The sequence below is a fragment of the Thunnus thynnus genome, chromosome 16 (assembly GCF_963924715.1).
Source record: "Thunnus thynnus chromosome 16, fThuThy2.1, whole genome shotgun sequence".
Taxonomy (NCBI): Eukaryota; Metazoa; Chordata; class Actinopteri; order Scombriformes; family Scombridae; genus Thunnus; species Thunnus thynnus.
Genome location: NC_089532.1, coordinates 23,670,991 through 23,686,195, shown reverse-complemented (window position 1 = coordinate 23,686,195; position 15,205 = coordinate 23,670,991). Strand labels below are relative to the sequence as shown.

General features: G+C 40.1%; 2 protein-coding genes across 2 annotated transcripts; one reads left to right on the top strand and one right to left on the bottom strand.

Annotated features, from left to right (window-relative positions):
• The first annotated feature begins 16 nt into the window (after positions 1 to 16).
• Positions 17 to 3,871, top strand: gemin2 (gem (nuclear organelle) associated protein 2). Its single transcript, XM_067614716.1, has 10 exons — positions 17 to 285; positions 1,176 to 1,260; positions 1,493 to 1,582; positions 1,896 to 1,955; positions 2,071 to 2,187; positions 2,317 to 2,361; positions 2,458 to 2,526; positions 2,945 to 3,055; positions 3,199 to 3,257; positions 3,371 to 3,871. Exons 1-10 carry the CDS (start codon positions 164 to 166, stop codon positions 3,408 to 3,410), a joined length of 798 nt encoding a protein of 265 aa, XP_067470817.1. The 5' UTR covers positions 17 to 163; the 3' UTR covers positions 3,411 to 3,871.
• A 969-nt stretch (positions 3,872 to 4,840) lies between these two features.
• pnn (pinin, desmosome associated protein) lies at positions 4,841 to 12,998 on the bottom strand. Its single transcript, XM_067614715.1, has 9 exons — positions 12,839 to 12,998; positions 11,824 to 11,904; positions 10,365 to 10,436; positions 9,781 to 9,856; positions 9,231 to 9,325; positions 8,990 to 9,065; positions 8,237 to 8,392; positions 6,929 to 7,067; positions 4,841 to 6,836 (listed from the first exon to the last, which is right to left on the bottom strand). The coding sequence occupies exons 1-9, from the start codon at positions 12,949 to 12,951 to the stop codon at positions 5,575 to 5,577; spliced, it is 2,070 nt and encodes a 689-aa protein (XP_067470816.1). The 5' UTR covers positions 12,952 to 12,998; the 3' UTR covers positions 4,841 to 5,574.
• Between the last annotated feature and the right edge of the window lie 2,207 nt (positions 12,999 to 15,205).

Sequence of the window (15,205 nt, the reverse complement as noted above, 5' to 3'; positions counted from 1 at the left end):
ACTCCGCGTCTATGTTTTTTTACTTTTACCTTACCAGCAAGATGGCCGCCTAGTTCGAGTGTTGTTAAAACTTGGATGTTTTGGTTGCCAGAAGACTTTTTCTGTTGTTAGACGGCACTTCATTTGCATGGTTTGATAGAAATTTGCTTCCAAGTGATACAAAATGAAGTCGGACGTGGAGGAGTTAATGCCGAGGCTGCTGCCCATTGAGTTTGGAGACAGTTCAACAGACGTGGACCTGAAAGCACCGCCGAGAAACCCCCAGGAATACCTCCGACAAGTGCAGTAAGCTCACTTAAAACACCTGCTTTTCTCCTGTTTGGACAGTAGAGAATTAGTCTGCTTAATTTATATTATATTGTAACTCCACTACACTGATGCTGTAGCTAGAAATGTTGTAAATATAGAGGAGTAGAGTGCTCACCAAGCAGCTAATGTAACATTCAGAGTAGGATTTCACTGTGGCAGTCAGTGTGATGTTAAATGCGACGCCAGTGACATGTTTTCTTTTTCCTTTTTGTATTAATTTCTTTATTAATTAGTGCAGGTTTGACAAACATTTGCAAGGTCTATTCATACCCCCTTGTTTTTGACATTCTATTGTGAAGAGTTGGTTCAACATATTACAGGAAAATTTAATTCCAATACTCCCCCTCATTTGTTTATTCCAGTTCCCCCACAGCCCCTCATCACTCCTCCCTCACCAGAGCGGGGAACTTACTAACAGCTGCACATCTTAACAGCTCTCCCTCTGTTGAAAGAGCAATAGTAAAACAAAGCAAAAAGCAATAGATAAATAAGTAGAAAGAGGAGAGGAAAAGGGGAAAACGTAGAAGTTTTCCAGTTTAAGAAAAAATCGATTAGATTTTCACTGGAGCAGAAGACGGTGTCGCTTTAATGAAAATGTGAAAGCTTAAGTCTCTAACTGTGTAGAGGTGAATAGATCACAGTCCTGAGGGCCACCAAATATCGCGATAAAAGGGTAGTTTTTAATTTTAGTCCTAAATATTTTAGAAATGTTCTCTATGCTTCCATGTCTACTCTGTGCTCAACTGTACTCTACTTACAGAAAAATACACACTTACAGAGAAGTTGTACTCAGTTTTTGTATCTTTTTGTGAGTAGAGTGCAGTTAGTTAGTTAATGACTGGACTGATGTGTGTCCTTTTCAACAGGCTGGAGGCATCATTGTGTCCAGAAGTGGTGGTTGCTCAGATTGACCCCAAGAAGCTAAAGAAGAAACAAACAGTTAATGCATCTGTGAGTAAATATACACCAGTAAAGCATGTCTCCACAGGGGGGAATTACTTTTCTGCTGCAAAGAAAAATGTCTGCCTTTTATAGTACTTTTGTTGTAATTTGTACTATTAATTTATAACAACCTTGATATGGCTATATGCTTCAGTTGGATATATGTTATGAGCTGCCAGGGTCACATGTGATGTTGGCACTGATGGTGAATAAGACGATCTCTGATAAATGTGTGTTTCAGGTGGCGGGGTGCCACGCTGCTCCGGTGGGTTTCTCTCCCAGTCTCAGCTGGCAACAGCAGCAAGTCGGCCACTTCTCAGATGTCAGACAGGTAGAACAAAACAATGCTCCGGTCGTTCTTTGTATCATCCATTTAGTCTATAAAATGTCCAATTAGCCCATCAAAAGTTACCAGAGTCCAAAGTCAAGTTATAAAAATTCTTGTTTGACCAATTTGTTTGTATTTGCTGTTGTCAGAATGATTTCTAGTTAGTTTCTTTCTGTAAAGGCGTGTGAACTCAGTGAAATAATGTTTAAATAATTAGAGGATTGTTGTAGGCAAATTATTCTGATCACATCTAGAGTATATTTACCCTCATGATCTGTTTTCTGAGTCCTTCTGTGTTCTGCCTTTTTGCTTTCAGAGTATCGCAAAGAACAGGAGACACTGGAGCAGCCAGAATCTGGATGACAATGTGCTGATGGTGAGATATCATCATGCAGATAATGATTGCAGATAACTCGCAATTAGAAGTGATAAGAAGAAAAAAAAGCATTTGTTATAAACGTCATCTTTGTATGTGCGTGTTTGTCCTACAGCCAAAGCTAACAGATGAGGAGGGATGGAAGAGATTTTGTTTAGGAGAGAAGATTTATTTGGGCACTTCATCCTGCCACACAGATGCAGAACCAGAACCAGCACTGGACTACAGCAAGGTTGTAACAAAAAGATAAAGACTTATATTCTACAGCTTGTTTAACCACAGTGTCAAATCTAAACAGACCACAATAATAATGGAGCCCCACATGTTACTGTAATATAATAAAGCACACGTCTGTGTTCAGGTGGGCTTCCCTCCCTTCCTAAGTATCGTCAGCAGACTCAACCAGGTAAATTACACCCCCTGCCCGTTTGGACATTTACCTCACACTCTGAACAAGTTCAACAGTCTGATTTATTGTTTTCTCCTATTTCTGTGTCTACAGTCTACAGTATTGATGGTGCTGGATATTCTTATCAGTTGGTTTGAAGAACAAGACTTCGTTCCACAGTTGGTGAGTTTTTTTTATTCCAGATTCTTCAATTGGGTGAAAACTTCTTACAAGCCAAAAGCACACAGAACATAACAGCAAAAATATATTTTACCCTCTACTGATTCATTAAAGCAAACAAGATGATGACACATATAGCAAAATATGTTTATATATTTCACACTCACATTGTTTACCTGCTTATTTTTTCCAATTAAGATAAAATAGCAAATAAGTACACCTGATTTCTGACTGCCCAATGTGGAAATATTTTGCTTTTGTTTAACTAATCTATTCTACAACTTCCCTTTTTTTCATTTTCTGACTTTCCATGTTTGAGATATTAAAGGCAATAGTACACTAACTATAATAATGTTTTTTATGGAACTATTGTGAAATTGCTTGATTTCTTGTGTGTAAATCAGTGATTTGTTTTCTATAGGGTCGCTGGTTATATGCATTGTTAGCCTGCCTGGAGAAGCCTCTGCTGCCTGAAGCCCACTCCTCCATCAGACAGCTGGCCAGGAGATGTGCCCAGCTCCGCAGCACACTGGTACGGCTCCGTCTGTACTACTGTCTACTAGCCTTTGACAGTAGTACAGAGCACTTCTCTAGCACTTTGTTACATTGTGTGCTATACAAATAAAGTCTGACTGTTGATAACATGTATCTGCCCTGTTTTAAATGATTTAACAGGAGAGTCAGGAGGATGAGAAATTGCCTGCCCTGAACCTGATTATCTGTCTTGTTGCCAGGTATCGACCAGTTTGCTTTATCATATCGTATAACTATGTCAGATTTAACTCTGTATGTTGATTTTATACTTATTGCATGCAAATATGCTAATTTCCTTTTGTTTGTCCTGCAGATACTTTGAGCAGAACGACCTGGCAGACCAGCCGGTGTGAACACAGTTCTATTTAGTGACTGATATCAACATGACATTAAGCAGGAATATGTTGGAGGCCCTTGATGCAACATTCAGACAGCAGGCTCTACAGTCAAGCAACAAGATCTATCAATGAAGTTTATGGACAATTATGGAGACCCTTTATCAACCGAGTAAAATCAGTAAACAGAAATAAAACATTTCCAAGGTCTCAGCAGTGCAAACAATGATGTGGGTCCTGCAGTTTTGGATTAAAGTTGTGGACCGAAACCAAAGGGACTGAATGATGAACACACAACTTGTATTATTTGTAGTGAATTCAATTACTTGAACTGATCCCTGCTGATAAACATGGACAGCTGTCAGAGTTGTAGCACATCCAAAAGCCTGTTACTATGAACTTTTTCTTCCTGTAATTCAGTTCTGGGGTTAAATCAAATGCAGGATTTGTCTATTAAACTATTGTGATTTGTAAGACAAGTGCTCATATACATATTCTTGCTGGTTAATATTTTACATTCCAACTAATGTCTCATTCTATTGAATGAACAGTCCAAGGCAAATACTAAGACTTTAAGCTTTTCAAGCTGGTTTTAATATTTGAAGATGGTTTTCCAAGCAAACATCATTGAAGGAGGAGGATCCTTCACAGACCTGCTCATTTCATCAACTTCTTCATCTTAACAGCATTGTGCTGAATCAAAACATAACACAACCTGCACTAAAGAGTTCAGGCGTCCCCATCAAAGACAGACCTTCAATATAAAGGGACGTTCTTGTGCCACCAGCGGGGTTGTTTACATGCTGAAATGTCCATGTGGCTTGATGTGTGTAGGAAAGACAAAACAACTGAAAATCCGGATTTCAGATCACAAAAGCACGATTAGGAGACAGGATCTAAAACATTTTCTAGAACACAGCCACACTATTTCTAGTCTAGCAGGGTGGTAATCTGGATCTAATGCTTTTGAAATGTGAAGCATTTTGGAAATGTAAATAAAAACACACTCATCATGTGGACTGAATGAAGAGCTAGACTTAAGGTGTTTCCTTACAAGCCAAGTTTAACTGTTGTTATTTTACTGGATTGATGTGTTTTGATTTTTAACCACAAGATGGTGTCATAATGTCTAACGCAAACACAGGTAACAATACAGATGATGACTGATGTAACTATCCTATGGGATGCCTTGTCTGATGTTTGAAAATGTATAAAGTGGTTGTCAACATCAACATTCCTGTTTGTCCACTGATGAAGGCAGCACAATGCTGTTAATGAGGATTAGTGGTTTGTTTTTCAATTTCAATTAAATATTTGACATTCAAATATGTCCCTTTGGACTATTAACATTGTGAAGTGTTGTTAATATTTGACATTTTATAGACCAGGCTATTAATTGAATTAGGTTGCAGTCCTAATATGACTGAAATGATACCACAACACACACATTTCCACTAATACCTCACCTTTAATTTGAAGCAGATTAGTTGGTACAAAACAATGGAAAAAACATTTTCAAAAACCTGTATTTAAGCAAATCACACATGTACCCACGTGATGAAGATACAAGGGCTGTGACACTGATCAAACAGTGGAAATAAACAGGGATTAACAGCGTTGTCACATCAACTTGAAAACACAGCTACTTGTACGGTAATGGTCGCTGCTCCCATAACCGTTATATTACCCCCCAGCCCATGGCATTATGATCAGGATGAGAAAAAAAAAAAAAACAACAACATTCAACACCACCTTTTCATCATAGTAGCACAAAGACCTTTTTAAACCCCAAATGTCAGACTGAAGATAAATCATTTGGAATTAAAATGACGGGACTGTCTCTCCCACCACAAACCTGTTTAAGAGCTCCAATTAGAGAGGGCGTTAGGGGACAACCCTGCCAGATGCACCACTGTCCACTTTACATTTCTTTTGCCAAGTAAAAAGAAAAAAAATTGGTGGAAAATTAATTATCAATTTAGTTTTGCCATTGCCTTATAAATTCCTACGCTGAGAAAAATCCTGCTTAGTTAAAACTTCAGTGGGCCTCGTGGAAAATGTGGCATTTTGAGGGGAACTGCTAGTTTTAAAAACATCTCATGTTGTTAAGTAAATAGTTGGAAGTTTATCCTCCCCTCAGTGTTTTCCTGTGGCCGCCAGCTTTACTACACAGAGGCTGAAGTTAGCGTCTCTTGTCCTTCCTGTCTCTATCTTTATGCTCCCTATCGCTCCGGGACGACCTGCTCCTCCCTTCGTCGCTCCTCCTCTTCCTCCTCTCCTTCGATCCCTTCGAGTCCCTCCCTTCTCCGCTGCTCCCTCCTCTTTTGCGGTGACTTCTTTCTTCTCCTTTCTTCCTGTCCCTTCCCGACGGCCTCCTTTTGCGCTTACCGCTGTCCCGGCTGCGGCTTCGGCTGCTGCTGTTGGAGGACGAGGACGAGGAGGATGACGAGGACGAAGAGGAGCGGCTGGATCCGGAGGAAGAGGACGAGCTCCCGCTGGAGGAGGAGCCGGAGGAGGAAGAGGAGGAGCTGTTACTGTGACTGCGGCCCTTCCTCGGCTCCTTTTCCTTCTTCCTTCCTCTACCACTGTCCTCCTCCTCCTTAGGGGGTGCGGGGGTCGTGCTGGGGGCCTCTTGGGAGTCGGGCTTAGGTTTTTGGGGTGCTTCTTCCCCTGTTTTCCCTTCCGCTCCCTGGTTCTCCACTGCTGGTTCCTGGACCGCAAGGCCAGCTATGATCACATCCTGCCCTGGCATGTTGGAGGCTGTTTGGGGTTCTGGGGTTGGAGAGGCCTCCTGGGTCTCGGAGGACTTTACTCCCGGTTCCCCTGGGGTGGAGCTGGGCTGGGGCTGCTGACTGGCATTTGGTGCTTCTTGGATGGTTACGGTTGATTCAGAGGACTGGGTGTTGGGGGTCTTTTCATTTTGGAGGTCTGTAGGCCCTTCTTTTCTGTCTGTTTCTCCCTCCTCTACCTTGCTCCTGTTCTCCTTCTCTGCCCCCCCCTCCACCTCCATCTCCTCTGACCCTGGACCTGCCTCCTTGTCTCCTCTGTCCCTCTGGTCCTCTCTGCTCTTAACCCCCTCCTCTCCTTCCTTCTTCTCCTCACTCCCCGCCTCACTGACCTCCATCCCCTCCTCCTCTTCCTCTACCTTCTTTAACCCTGCCTTATCCCCGTCTCCCCTCTCTTCCTTTTCTGTGACCTTCCTATCCCCCTCCTTTTGCCTTTCCTCCTCCTCCTCCTCATCTTCCTCCTCGTCTTCCTCCATCTCTGCATTCCGCTTGTTACCTGTCACCTTGACTACCTGACCTGCTGGCTTACCCTCTGCCGAGTGGTCCGTCCCTGTTGCCGCTGTGTTTCCGTCCTGGTCGCGGTTTGGCTGTCGCCGGGGGCGAGACTCCATCTTGCTGAGGTGTTCGGCAAATGCCTCACGCCTCTCGTCAAACACAGCTGTCCAGACACAAAGATACACGAGTTACAGTGATCAAGAAACAGCTTTTAAAGAATAGGCAAAATGCTTCTAGAATAAGAGCCCTACTCACCATTTAGTTTCTTAGTGGAGTCGTCGAGGAGTTTCTGTGTGGCGGAGCACATTTTTCCAGGCAGGTAAAAGATATGAGGTTTGGTCTTGGTGCGAATGTATTTCACCAGACGGTTATTGTGGCTGGTCCACTCCTCTTGCTGTGGAGGCAGGAAAGAGAAATAATTAACACCTTTTATATCCTACATTGCTGTTTCACAGTCTTTTCTAAAAATAAATCACTGAAGCAAATCCTAGTTTTTATTCCCCTCTCTTTAACTGCCCATCTCTTCCAATATTACTTCACTTGATTTTCATTCCTGAAACTCTTAGTTTTCTTGCAACTATGTTGTTGCAGATAGAGATGTTTTAGAATATCTTAAGACCATAATAATGAAGATCAGGTGATACAATAGAAAGCTCTAGAACAGCCTCTAAATGGACCTAGTACTGAGATGATTCTGTCATGATGATACCTTTTCATTGTCAGATTAAAATGAAAGCAAATGACAACAATAATGACGCAAGGTTTGAAAAACAATCCCTATCCAATCAACTATAGCTTGTTAGTTTTGAGCAGTTGCTGAGCAGTGTGAAAAAAACAAACACTGTAAATGAGAGGCTTTGTAACATTATGTCCAATTTTGTTTTTTAAACCACTGGAATGTTCCATTGGATAAAAGGGTTGGAGATGGATGGATAGATGGATAGATAGATATAAAATCTATTTTCTAATGAATTGCGATTCTGATTTGATCTTTGCATTTGCGCCTTTACTCAGTAAAGATGTGTACATGTGTGCTAAAGGGCTGCATTATGTGTAAACAGTCTAAATGTCTGGAAATCAAGTTATTACAGTGTGCACAAAAACCTTTTTTTTAAGTTAAAAAGTAACGTAGATGATGGTTATATTAGCCATCTTGAGTCACAACAGTCTGTGAACTGTGACGTGAGTAGTTTCAGTCTATGGATGCTCTGCAGTTTGCAGAGCTGTCCTGATTCATGATGACTAGTTATCTCATAGCAGATCTAGAGAAAACATCTACAAGAGGCACAGACTGAAAAACAACTCTGCACACTGATCTGAGCTCTTGGTTTGTGTTTGTTAACAAGATTTTACCTCTGACTACCAGATGTGAAGTTATGGAATTAAACTGAACAGTGTGTGGACTCTACTGTATTCAGTCTATCCAGGTTGGGTAGCTAATGCTAACTAGCAGCTATCTGCACATATCAGACTGATGTCTTGTACCTTCATCTATCATCTATGTAAACAGTCAATGCCACTTGTTAACTAAAAACAATTGTTGCGTTGAAAATATTTTCTTACCAGCTGAGCTAATTCGACTTTCTGTTCCAGTAATCTCAGCTCAGTCTGTTTGGCTCTCCTCTCTTCAAAGAGCTCCCTCTTTTCATTCTCCACCTTCTTTCTCTCAACTTCAGCCTGAATCTCGAGCTTCTGCTCGATCTCTGAACGTCGCTTTTGCTGTGAGGGCAAAAACAGGATGGACACAGACGGGATTGAGAAGAGAGTTAGAGGAAGAAAAACATGGTTGGAGTACAACAGGATTAGGCGATTATCTGGCTCACAGTATAAACAGTATCGGCAGCAAGGTTTGTGTTTAAATATTTGTGTGAATTCTAAAGGCCTGTCTACACACAACATGTCACAGCAGAAGAAGCACAGGTGTTTATAATAATCTTAACGATAGCTGAATTCCATTTAGCTGTCACAACTCACTGGACACATCAACTGAACAGAGTCCATGTCTACTGTGAAAAGAGTCTGTGGTGAATTGAATGGAAACCACTAATTTGTGTGTGAATTTATCTAATCACACTTAAGCGTCTGATATTGAGGAATTAATTTTTTGTTGATAACGTCTCGAAACTCGAAACTCAAAAAACAAAACTGCCATTAATCAGTGGATTCAAATATTTCAGGTCCGTCTGTCTCTGCCAAGTCGGTTGACATCAGTTTCATGTTACAGTACTTTGTTCACTGCTTAGGTGGTTTGTGTATTTGCTGTCCAGCTGGCAGTCAGCTCAACAGCTCACTGATAAACTAGACGGATCTCCTCACCTTCTCTGTAGAGACGTTGGACTCCTGTTTGAATTTTTGCAGGGTCCCCATCAGCAGGCCAAACATACGCCGATTCCTGACAGAGAAAAACAAACCGTTGCGCTTGTAATACTCAGCTGTGCAATGATTAATACTGAACATTTGCTCCAGATCTGTTTACATTTGATGTAATAAGACTGATGATAACTTTGATCACAAATGGACGTGTCTTTCAATGCACCGAGATGTATGTACATCCTACCTCTGTTTGCCCCTCTCATCCATGGTCTGATCTTGAATGAGGTCTCGGCGTGTTCGCTCCTTGGAGGTAGCTACTACAGACGACTGCAACGCCGGCTGAGGGAAGCAGAGAACATGAAAGAGAGCAGACCAATTTGTTAGAGCTGTTTGCCTTTTACCAAAACACTGAATGTCTTTGCTTCTCCTAATATTTGGCATATACACTACATATGACAGTTTCTGAACAAATGGGCATTCCATGTGTTTTACATCTACCTGTTTCAAAATTGATTACCCAAGATGCATTTGTGGGTGACAAATACAAAAAAGGTCTTTTTGTAACAATCCATGTAATTGAGATAAACAATGAATACTACAATAATACATGATAAAGTGTTCTAACAAACAATTAATGGATAAAATAGATGCAACTAACAAGTCCAGACACCTGCCAGCCAATCAGAAATAAGTATTTTCTGTGGCCAGTCAACATTTCAGCTAATAAACTTTTATTTTCACAGGCTGCGAGCACTACAAACACTCCGAAGTTTGACTCAACTCTCTCTTCTTACCTTTTTGACATCGTCATCGTCCTCGGCGTCGCTGTCGTGACGCGCGTCTCTCCTGGCCCTCTGGTCCCCCGCCAGCCTGTGCACACAAAAGCAATGATGAGACCCCTGCAGATAAAGACAGTTCACAAACATCCCAACTGCTGCTCTCATCACAGCTGTCAGGGCTGATATAATAATTGTGATCTCATGTCTTTCAGAGAGTTAAATATCAAAGTGATCCAATCATAAACTGGGATGTGACACATGAAAAAGGTACAAAAATAACTTGAAGACAGCAACACCAGGACAGAGGGTGAATGTCATCATATTTAGTGATTGATCTTTGGCCTGAAACAGTCTACAGACTATCTGACAGTCAAACAGTTTGAATATCCACAGAAAATATCAACAATACAGATATTCTACATACTGGTGCTCAAATTGATTTTATTAGTTAAAACTGGTTATGTTTGGGTAATTTCTTAACATTACCTGCCCTACCGTTTTTGACTCTACACAAGTTGTTAAAGTTTTATTATTGTGAAACTGTGTGCAGAGTTGCTGTTGGTATGGTATATAGATGCACGTCAAATATCTGATCTCACCTTAGCAGGGCTCCCTCGATGTCCCTCTGCTTGGCAGGGGGGCCGCCGCCTCCAATGTCTGAGAGACTACGCCTGGGAAAGCACACAGAGACAAGAATTAAAAAGGCAAATAATGTTTTACAAAACATTATTATTTTTATGATCACTCCCATATATTTAACCAGAGTTACTAGAGCAGATTGCCTGGAATGTAATTTCAGATAAATCCTGTCTCGCTAAAATGTTCACACTGGTAAGAACAAGCCAGTGGTCTGTGTTTGTTTTGTCAGATTTGTTTTAATAGCAAATTTTAAATTAAAGAACACATTCATGAATAAGACCATTTTTTAAATTTCATATCTAGAGGGTCAAAACAACTTGAGCTGTATCTATGTCCAAATGACAATTCAAAAATGGCATTACACACTTAATTGCCAAGTTATTGGGTACTCCAAGCTAAAGCAGTCTATTCTAATACAACAGCCCTGCAAAAAATCCTAACAGTGAGTATAATGTTGAGCTTTTGTTGACGTTGTTTTAAAGAGGTGATGAATCAACTATAAGGTCATTTCTGAAATGGCACTCTGTGATGCTGCTGAACTGTGATTATACTGAGAGATCCAATATGCAGTTCACTCTCATTGATATTATCGTGGGAATAACGAATATAAGTTTACCAAAATGATTATTTCAATAAATAACAAACATTTAAAGGACCAGTGTGTAAGATTTAAGGGGCTCTATTAGCAGAAAGGGAATATAATGCCCATAAGTATGTTTTCATTAGTGTATATTCACCTGAAAATAAGAATCATTATGTTTTCGTTACTTTAGAATGAGTGCTTTATATCTACACATGGAGCAGGTCCTCTTACATGGAGCTCGCCATGTTTCTACAGTAGCCCAGAGCGGCCAAACCAAACACTGGCTCAAGAGAGGGCCTTTCACATTTTTCGTGGCCATCATAGTTTCTCCTACATGTTTGGAAGGGGAGGCTTTTCAGTTTGTTGCAATCTGCAACCTCACCGCTAGATGCCACTAAATCTTACACACTGGTCCTTCAAGAACCAGTGAGCTTTTATCCTCCCACAGCCTCTCCCCACTAATTAAATCTGTGGCTTTATGGTAGTGACATGATAATCAATTCTACACTGACAGGTTATCAACACAATGTGTCTATTGCACACCATGTGATAATTACACTCTTATTATTTTTTTTAAAACATATTTCATTACACACTTAATTAATCCTGAGGGAAATTACAGTATTTCTTATCAGCTGTTTCTTGGTGGACTTGTTTGTCTTGTTTCTGAGCAGCTTTAATGAAGTGTTGCGGTTCATACACAATTCAATTAAACAGCCTCAAGTCTTGAGTTACATTTAGCAGGGCTTGCACTGTATTTGAGAGCACCTACTGAGTCTGGTAGAGAGACTGAATAAACATGTAGCTTGTTTCTTTTTGGTGAGACTGTGGTTTACCTGAGTAGGTTGAGTCCTCTGCCTCTGCCTCCTCCTCCAGGGCCGGCTGTGGGGCCGCCAAGCCGGCGGATCTGACCCGGCCTGTAAACACAGCGAGACAGGTCAACACAACTTTAAAGTCCCACTCCTGTCAAAACTGTGTTTTTCATTCTTGTTCCTACAGTAGAATGTTTGAGCTTCGCTGTGCAGAATGATGTATGTGCAAAGGTTGCTTTCACATTCATTTATTGAAAGTGGAAAGTTTCTCTGTGCTCAGTGAAAATCAGATTTTAAGAGGTGGGCTTACGAGCGGGATTTGAGACGTCAAAAATAGTTTGGAAGCCAACTCTGGTCCAATATTCAACCTACGTAAGTGTGATGTGAAAACCTGAAACCTCCAGTGCACAAACATCGAAAATGGACTTTACAGTGAAGTAAGAGACATCCCACGTCCAGCAGGAAAACTTGTGAAGTAAAAAAAATATTTGCATATTCATAGATTCTGTACTTTTTACTGAGAGAGAAGGAGTAGATACCATTTTTAGGATTTTAATGTGTTAATTATACTTTTATTCCGCATAAACCATGTCAAATACCCATTGTTCAAAGCAGAGCATTATTTTATATCTTCATACATCTGTGGAGGGGATATTTAAATTAAATCTTGCAGCACTAATTTACAGCTGATTTCCAGAAATTCATGTTGATGTTTTTGTTCATTACGACATTAATTCTGTGGACATGTAACATGACTCGGGCCTCGCACTAGTTAGCCTGCAGGGCTCCTTATTCCACTCCAGACTTTATTATCAAGATAACTATTTATATATCCCTCTTGTGTAGCCCGTATAGACATGTAACGTTAGCTCCTGTGTGTTCAACTAGAACACAACCAGCCCAGCACTAAACAAATGGGTATGTTTGCTATCCAGCTAGCGGCCTCATGCTAACAGCTCGTCGTTTGAGTGCTATCAAGACGGTTATATCTGAACCAGAAATACGCCAAAAGCCAAACAACCACTCGAACATAATTTACCTTGATTCATTGGGATCTCGTCCAGTTAATTTACGAATATTATCGTCTACGTTTTTCAAGCTTTCTTTGGCTTTTTCGATCTGGTCCTGCAAGCTCCGCACCGCCACCGCCATCTTGCTTCCAGTTAGCGCGAATCACGTGTTCTTCTTCTTCTTCTGTTTTCTTCTTTATAGCGGGCGCATTACCGCCACCTATAGAGCACCTATCCTCACAAACAAACCCATACAGTCTGTATGAAAAACCAACACAAGAAAATACCGTCGCTTCTTTTTCCTTGTGTTTATTGGAGGACCGCAAACCAACTTTAAAGGTGCATACCGCCACCTACTGTATCGGAGTGTGTAGATTCATGGCATCAGATCATCTGAGTAGAAAAACATAAATAAACAAGCCAACAAAAAATCACGCTCTATTTCCTAATCCAGCCTGCGTTATATAATTTATCAACCTCCTTCTGATTTCCCTGAAGTTCTGTCTTGTGCTCAGTAATGTTTTTAAACTCCAGTTTAAGAGTGTTACACTACACAGATCGACTTTTCCACATTACATAAAACGTGGAGTGAAAACCTGCATGTAATGATCACCTCCTCTCTGCAGTTTTCACTCACATTTCTTTTTTTTTCTCCTTCTGTTTTAACTACAGTTGACATTTGGTGTATTACCACCACTTGCCACTCTAGACTGCAGATTAAAAAAACAGCCATTAAGTCATTAAAATGTCATTAAATGTCAATTCACCACAATGTTCATGTCTCTGCACATTACTAAACTTGTAAACCAGACCTCATAAACTGTAACTATTTCATGCAAAGGTGCAAGCACATACAAGTACTGTAACAACATGTTACTACTCGCATTAATCTTCACATCTACATAAAAAATCAGATGCCTGTTTGTGTCAAAGTACCTCCTCTGAAAAACAACTAAAAGTAAACAAAACACCTTTTATCTACCGTCATAAAGGCACCGAAACATGTTTTGATGTAAAATAGTAATATATAAGAGATGAAATTATGACCAACGTCTGAATAGTTCAGGGGCCCTGGAGTGGGACAGGGCCCAAAGTGAGCTGTTTTCAGGGGATGTATAATTTCTTACATTCCTGGTCAGGAATCACATGACCACCAGAAATTAAACTTCATTAACTTGTACTATAGCAGTCAGCTAATTCTTGATTCATGACTGAATAACATTAATTATAGACAAAAAAATTCAACAACTTGCATACAGTACAATCTTTTTCAGTACATGATGAAAAAAAGGACAGATTTTTTAACACAATAAATATCTGAATTATAACTAGTGATTGTACAAACTCTGGAAATGACAATATCTGACAAAGTTGAAAGACAGGATTACAAAGGTTCTATTAGAGCTTAAATCTTGAAATGTATCTATCGTTTTAGAAAATATGTTCATTTTGAGCTTGTATTTAGAACAGAAGAGAGGGAAATCATTTGCTTTATTCCTCTTGAGTTCAGACATTCCTTCTTCTCTTGACAGCCAGGTTCTTCAAATCCCTGCCTGTCTCTTTTGAACTGTATCACAAACTGCAGCGCACTGAGAACGCCAGCTCTGAAGTGTGAGTCCAAGATTGAAATGAAAACCCTTTTCAGTCCCACTCTTGCAGCTCTTGCATATCAAAGTGGGAAAGCAAGCATCAAACCACAGCTAGCAGCTGCTTTCAGGATTTCCTGCATGTACTGCTGAATTTCTGCTGTTTTACTGAAGCTTCATCAAACGTCAGTCTGCTACTGTGCACATACACACTGTATACAGTAGGAGTGCGTCACCACTATGAACGGTCTACTGGTATGTACTAAATGCATTATGGCATTTAGCAGTGTGTGAATGTTACATTACTGCTGCATTTCTTTGTGAACTTGTGTATTATGTTCAATGTATATGTATATGTGTGTTGACATACAGTATACAGTGTATCATGATGATGGGAAGGCTACAGGAAATATCATAAACCACTATTCACACTTTTTTTTGCTACATTGGTTCAAAAGTTTAAAATCAAATATCAACATTTATGTCAAAATATTGTCTTTTTTTTCTTTTTTATTGTGAGTCTGTATATACCACCAAAATCAAGTCAAGTGAGCTAAATTTTATTTCTATAGAAAATCACAAATCACAAATTTGCCTCACAGGACTCACAGGAAATACATTAATTTAAAGTATAATGCTCTCAAAATGATAGTGTCTTTAAATCATGACTGGCACGAGTTATAACAACAACATCATTTTCCTAACTATTTCTATTCAAGTTTCAAGTTGAGTAAGTCTTTGCTACTTACAGGACAGGACAAATGCCTACAAATATCACAGTAAACCTTTAGATAGTAAAAATACCATCCT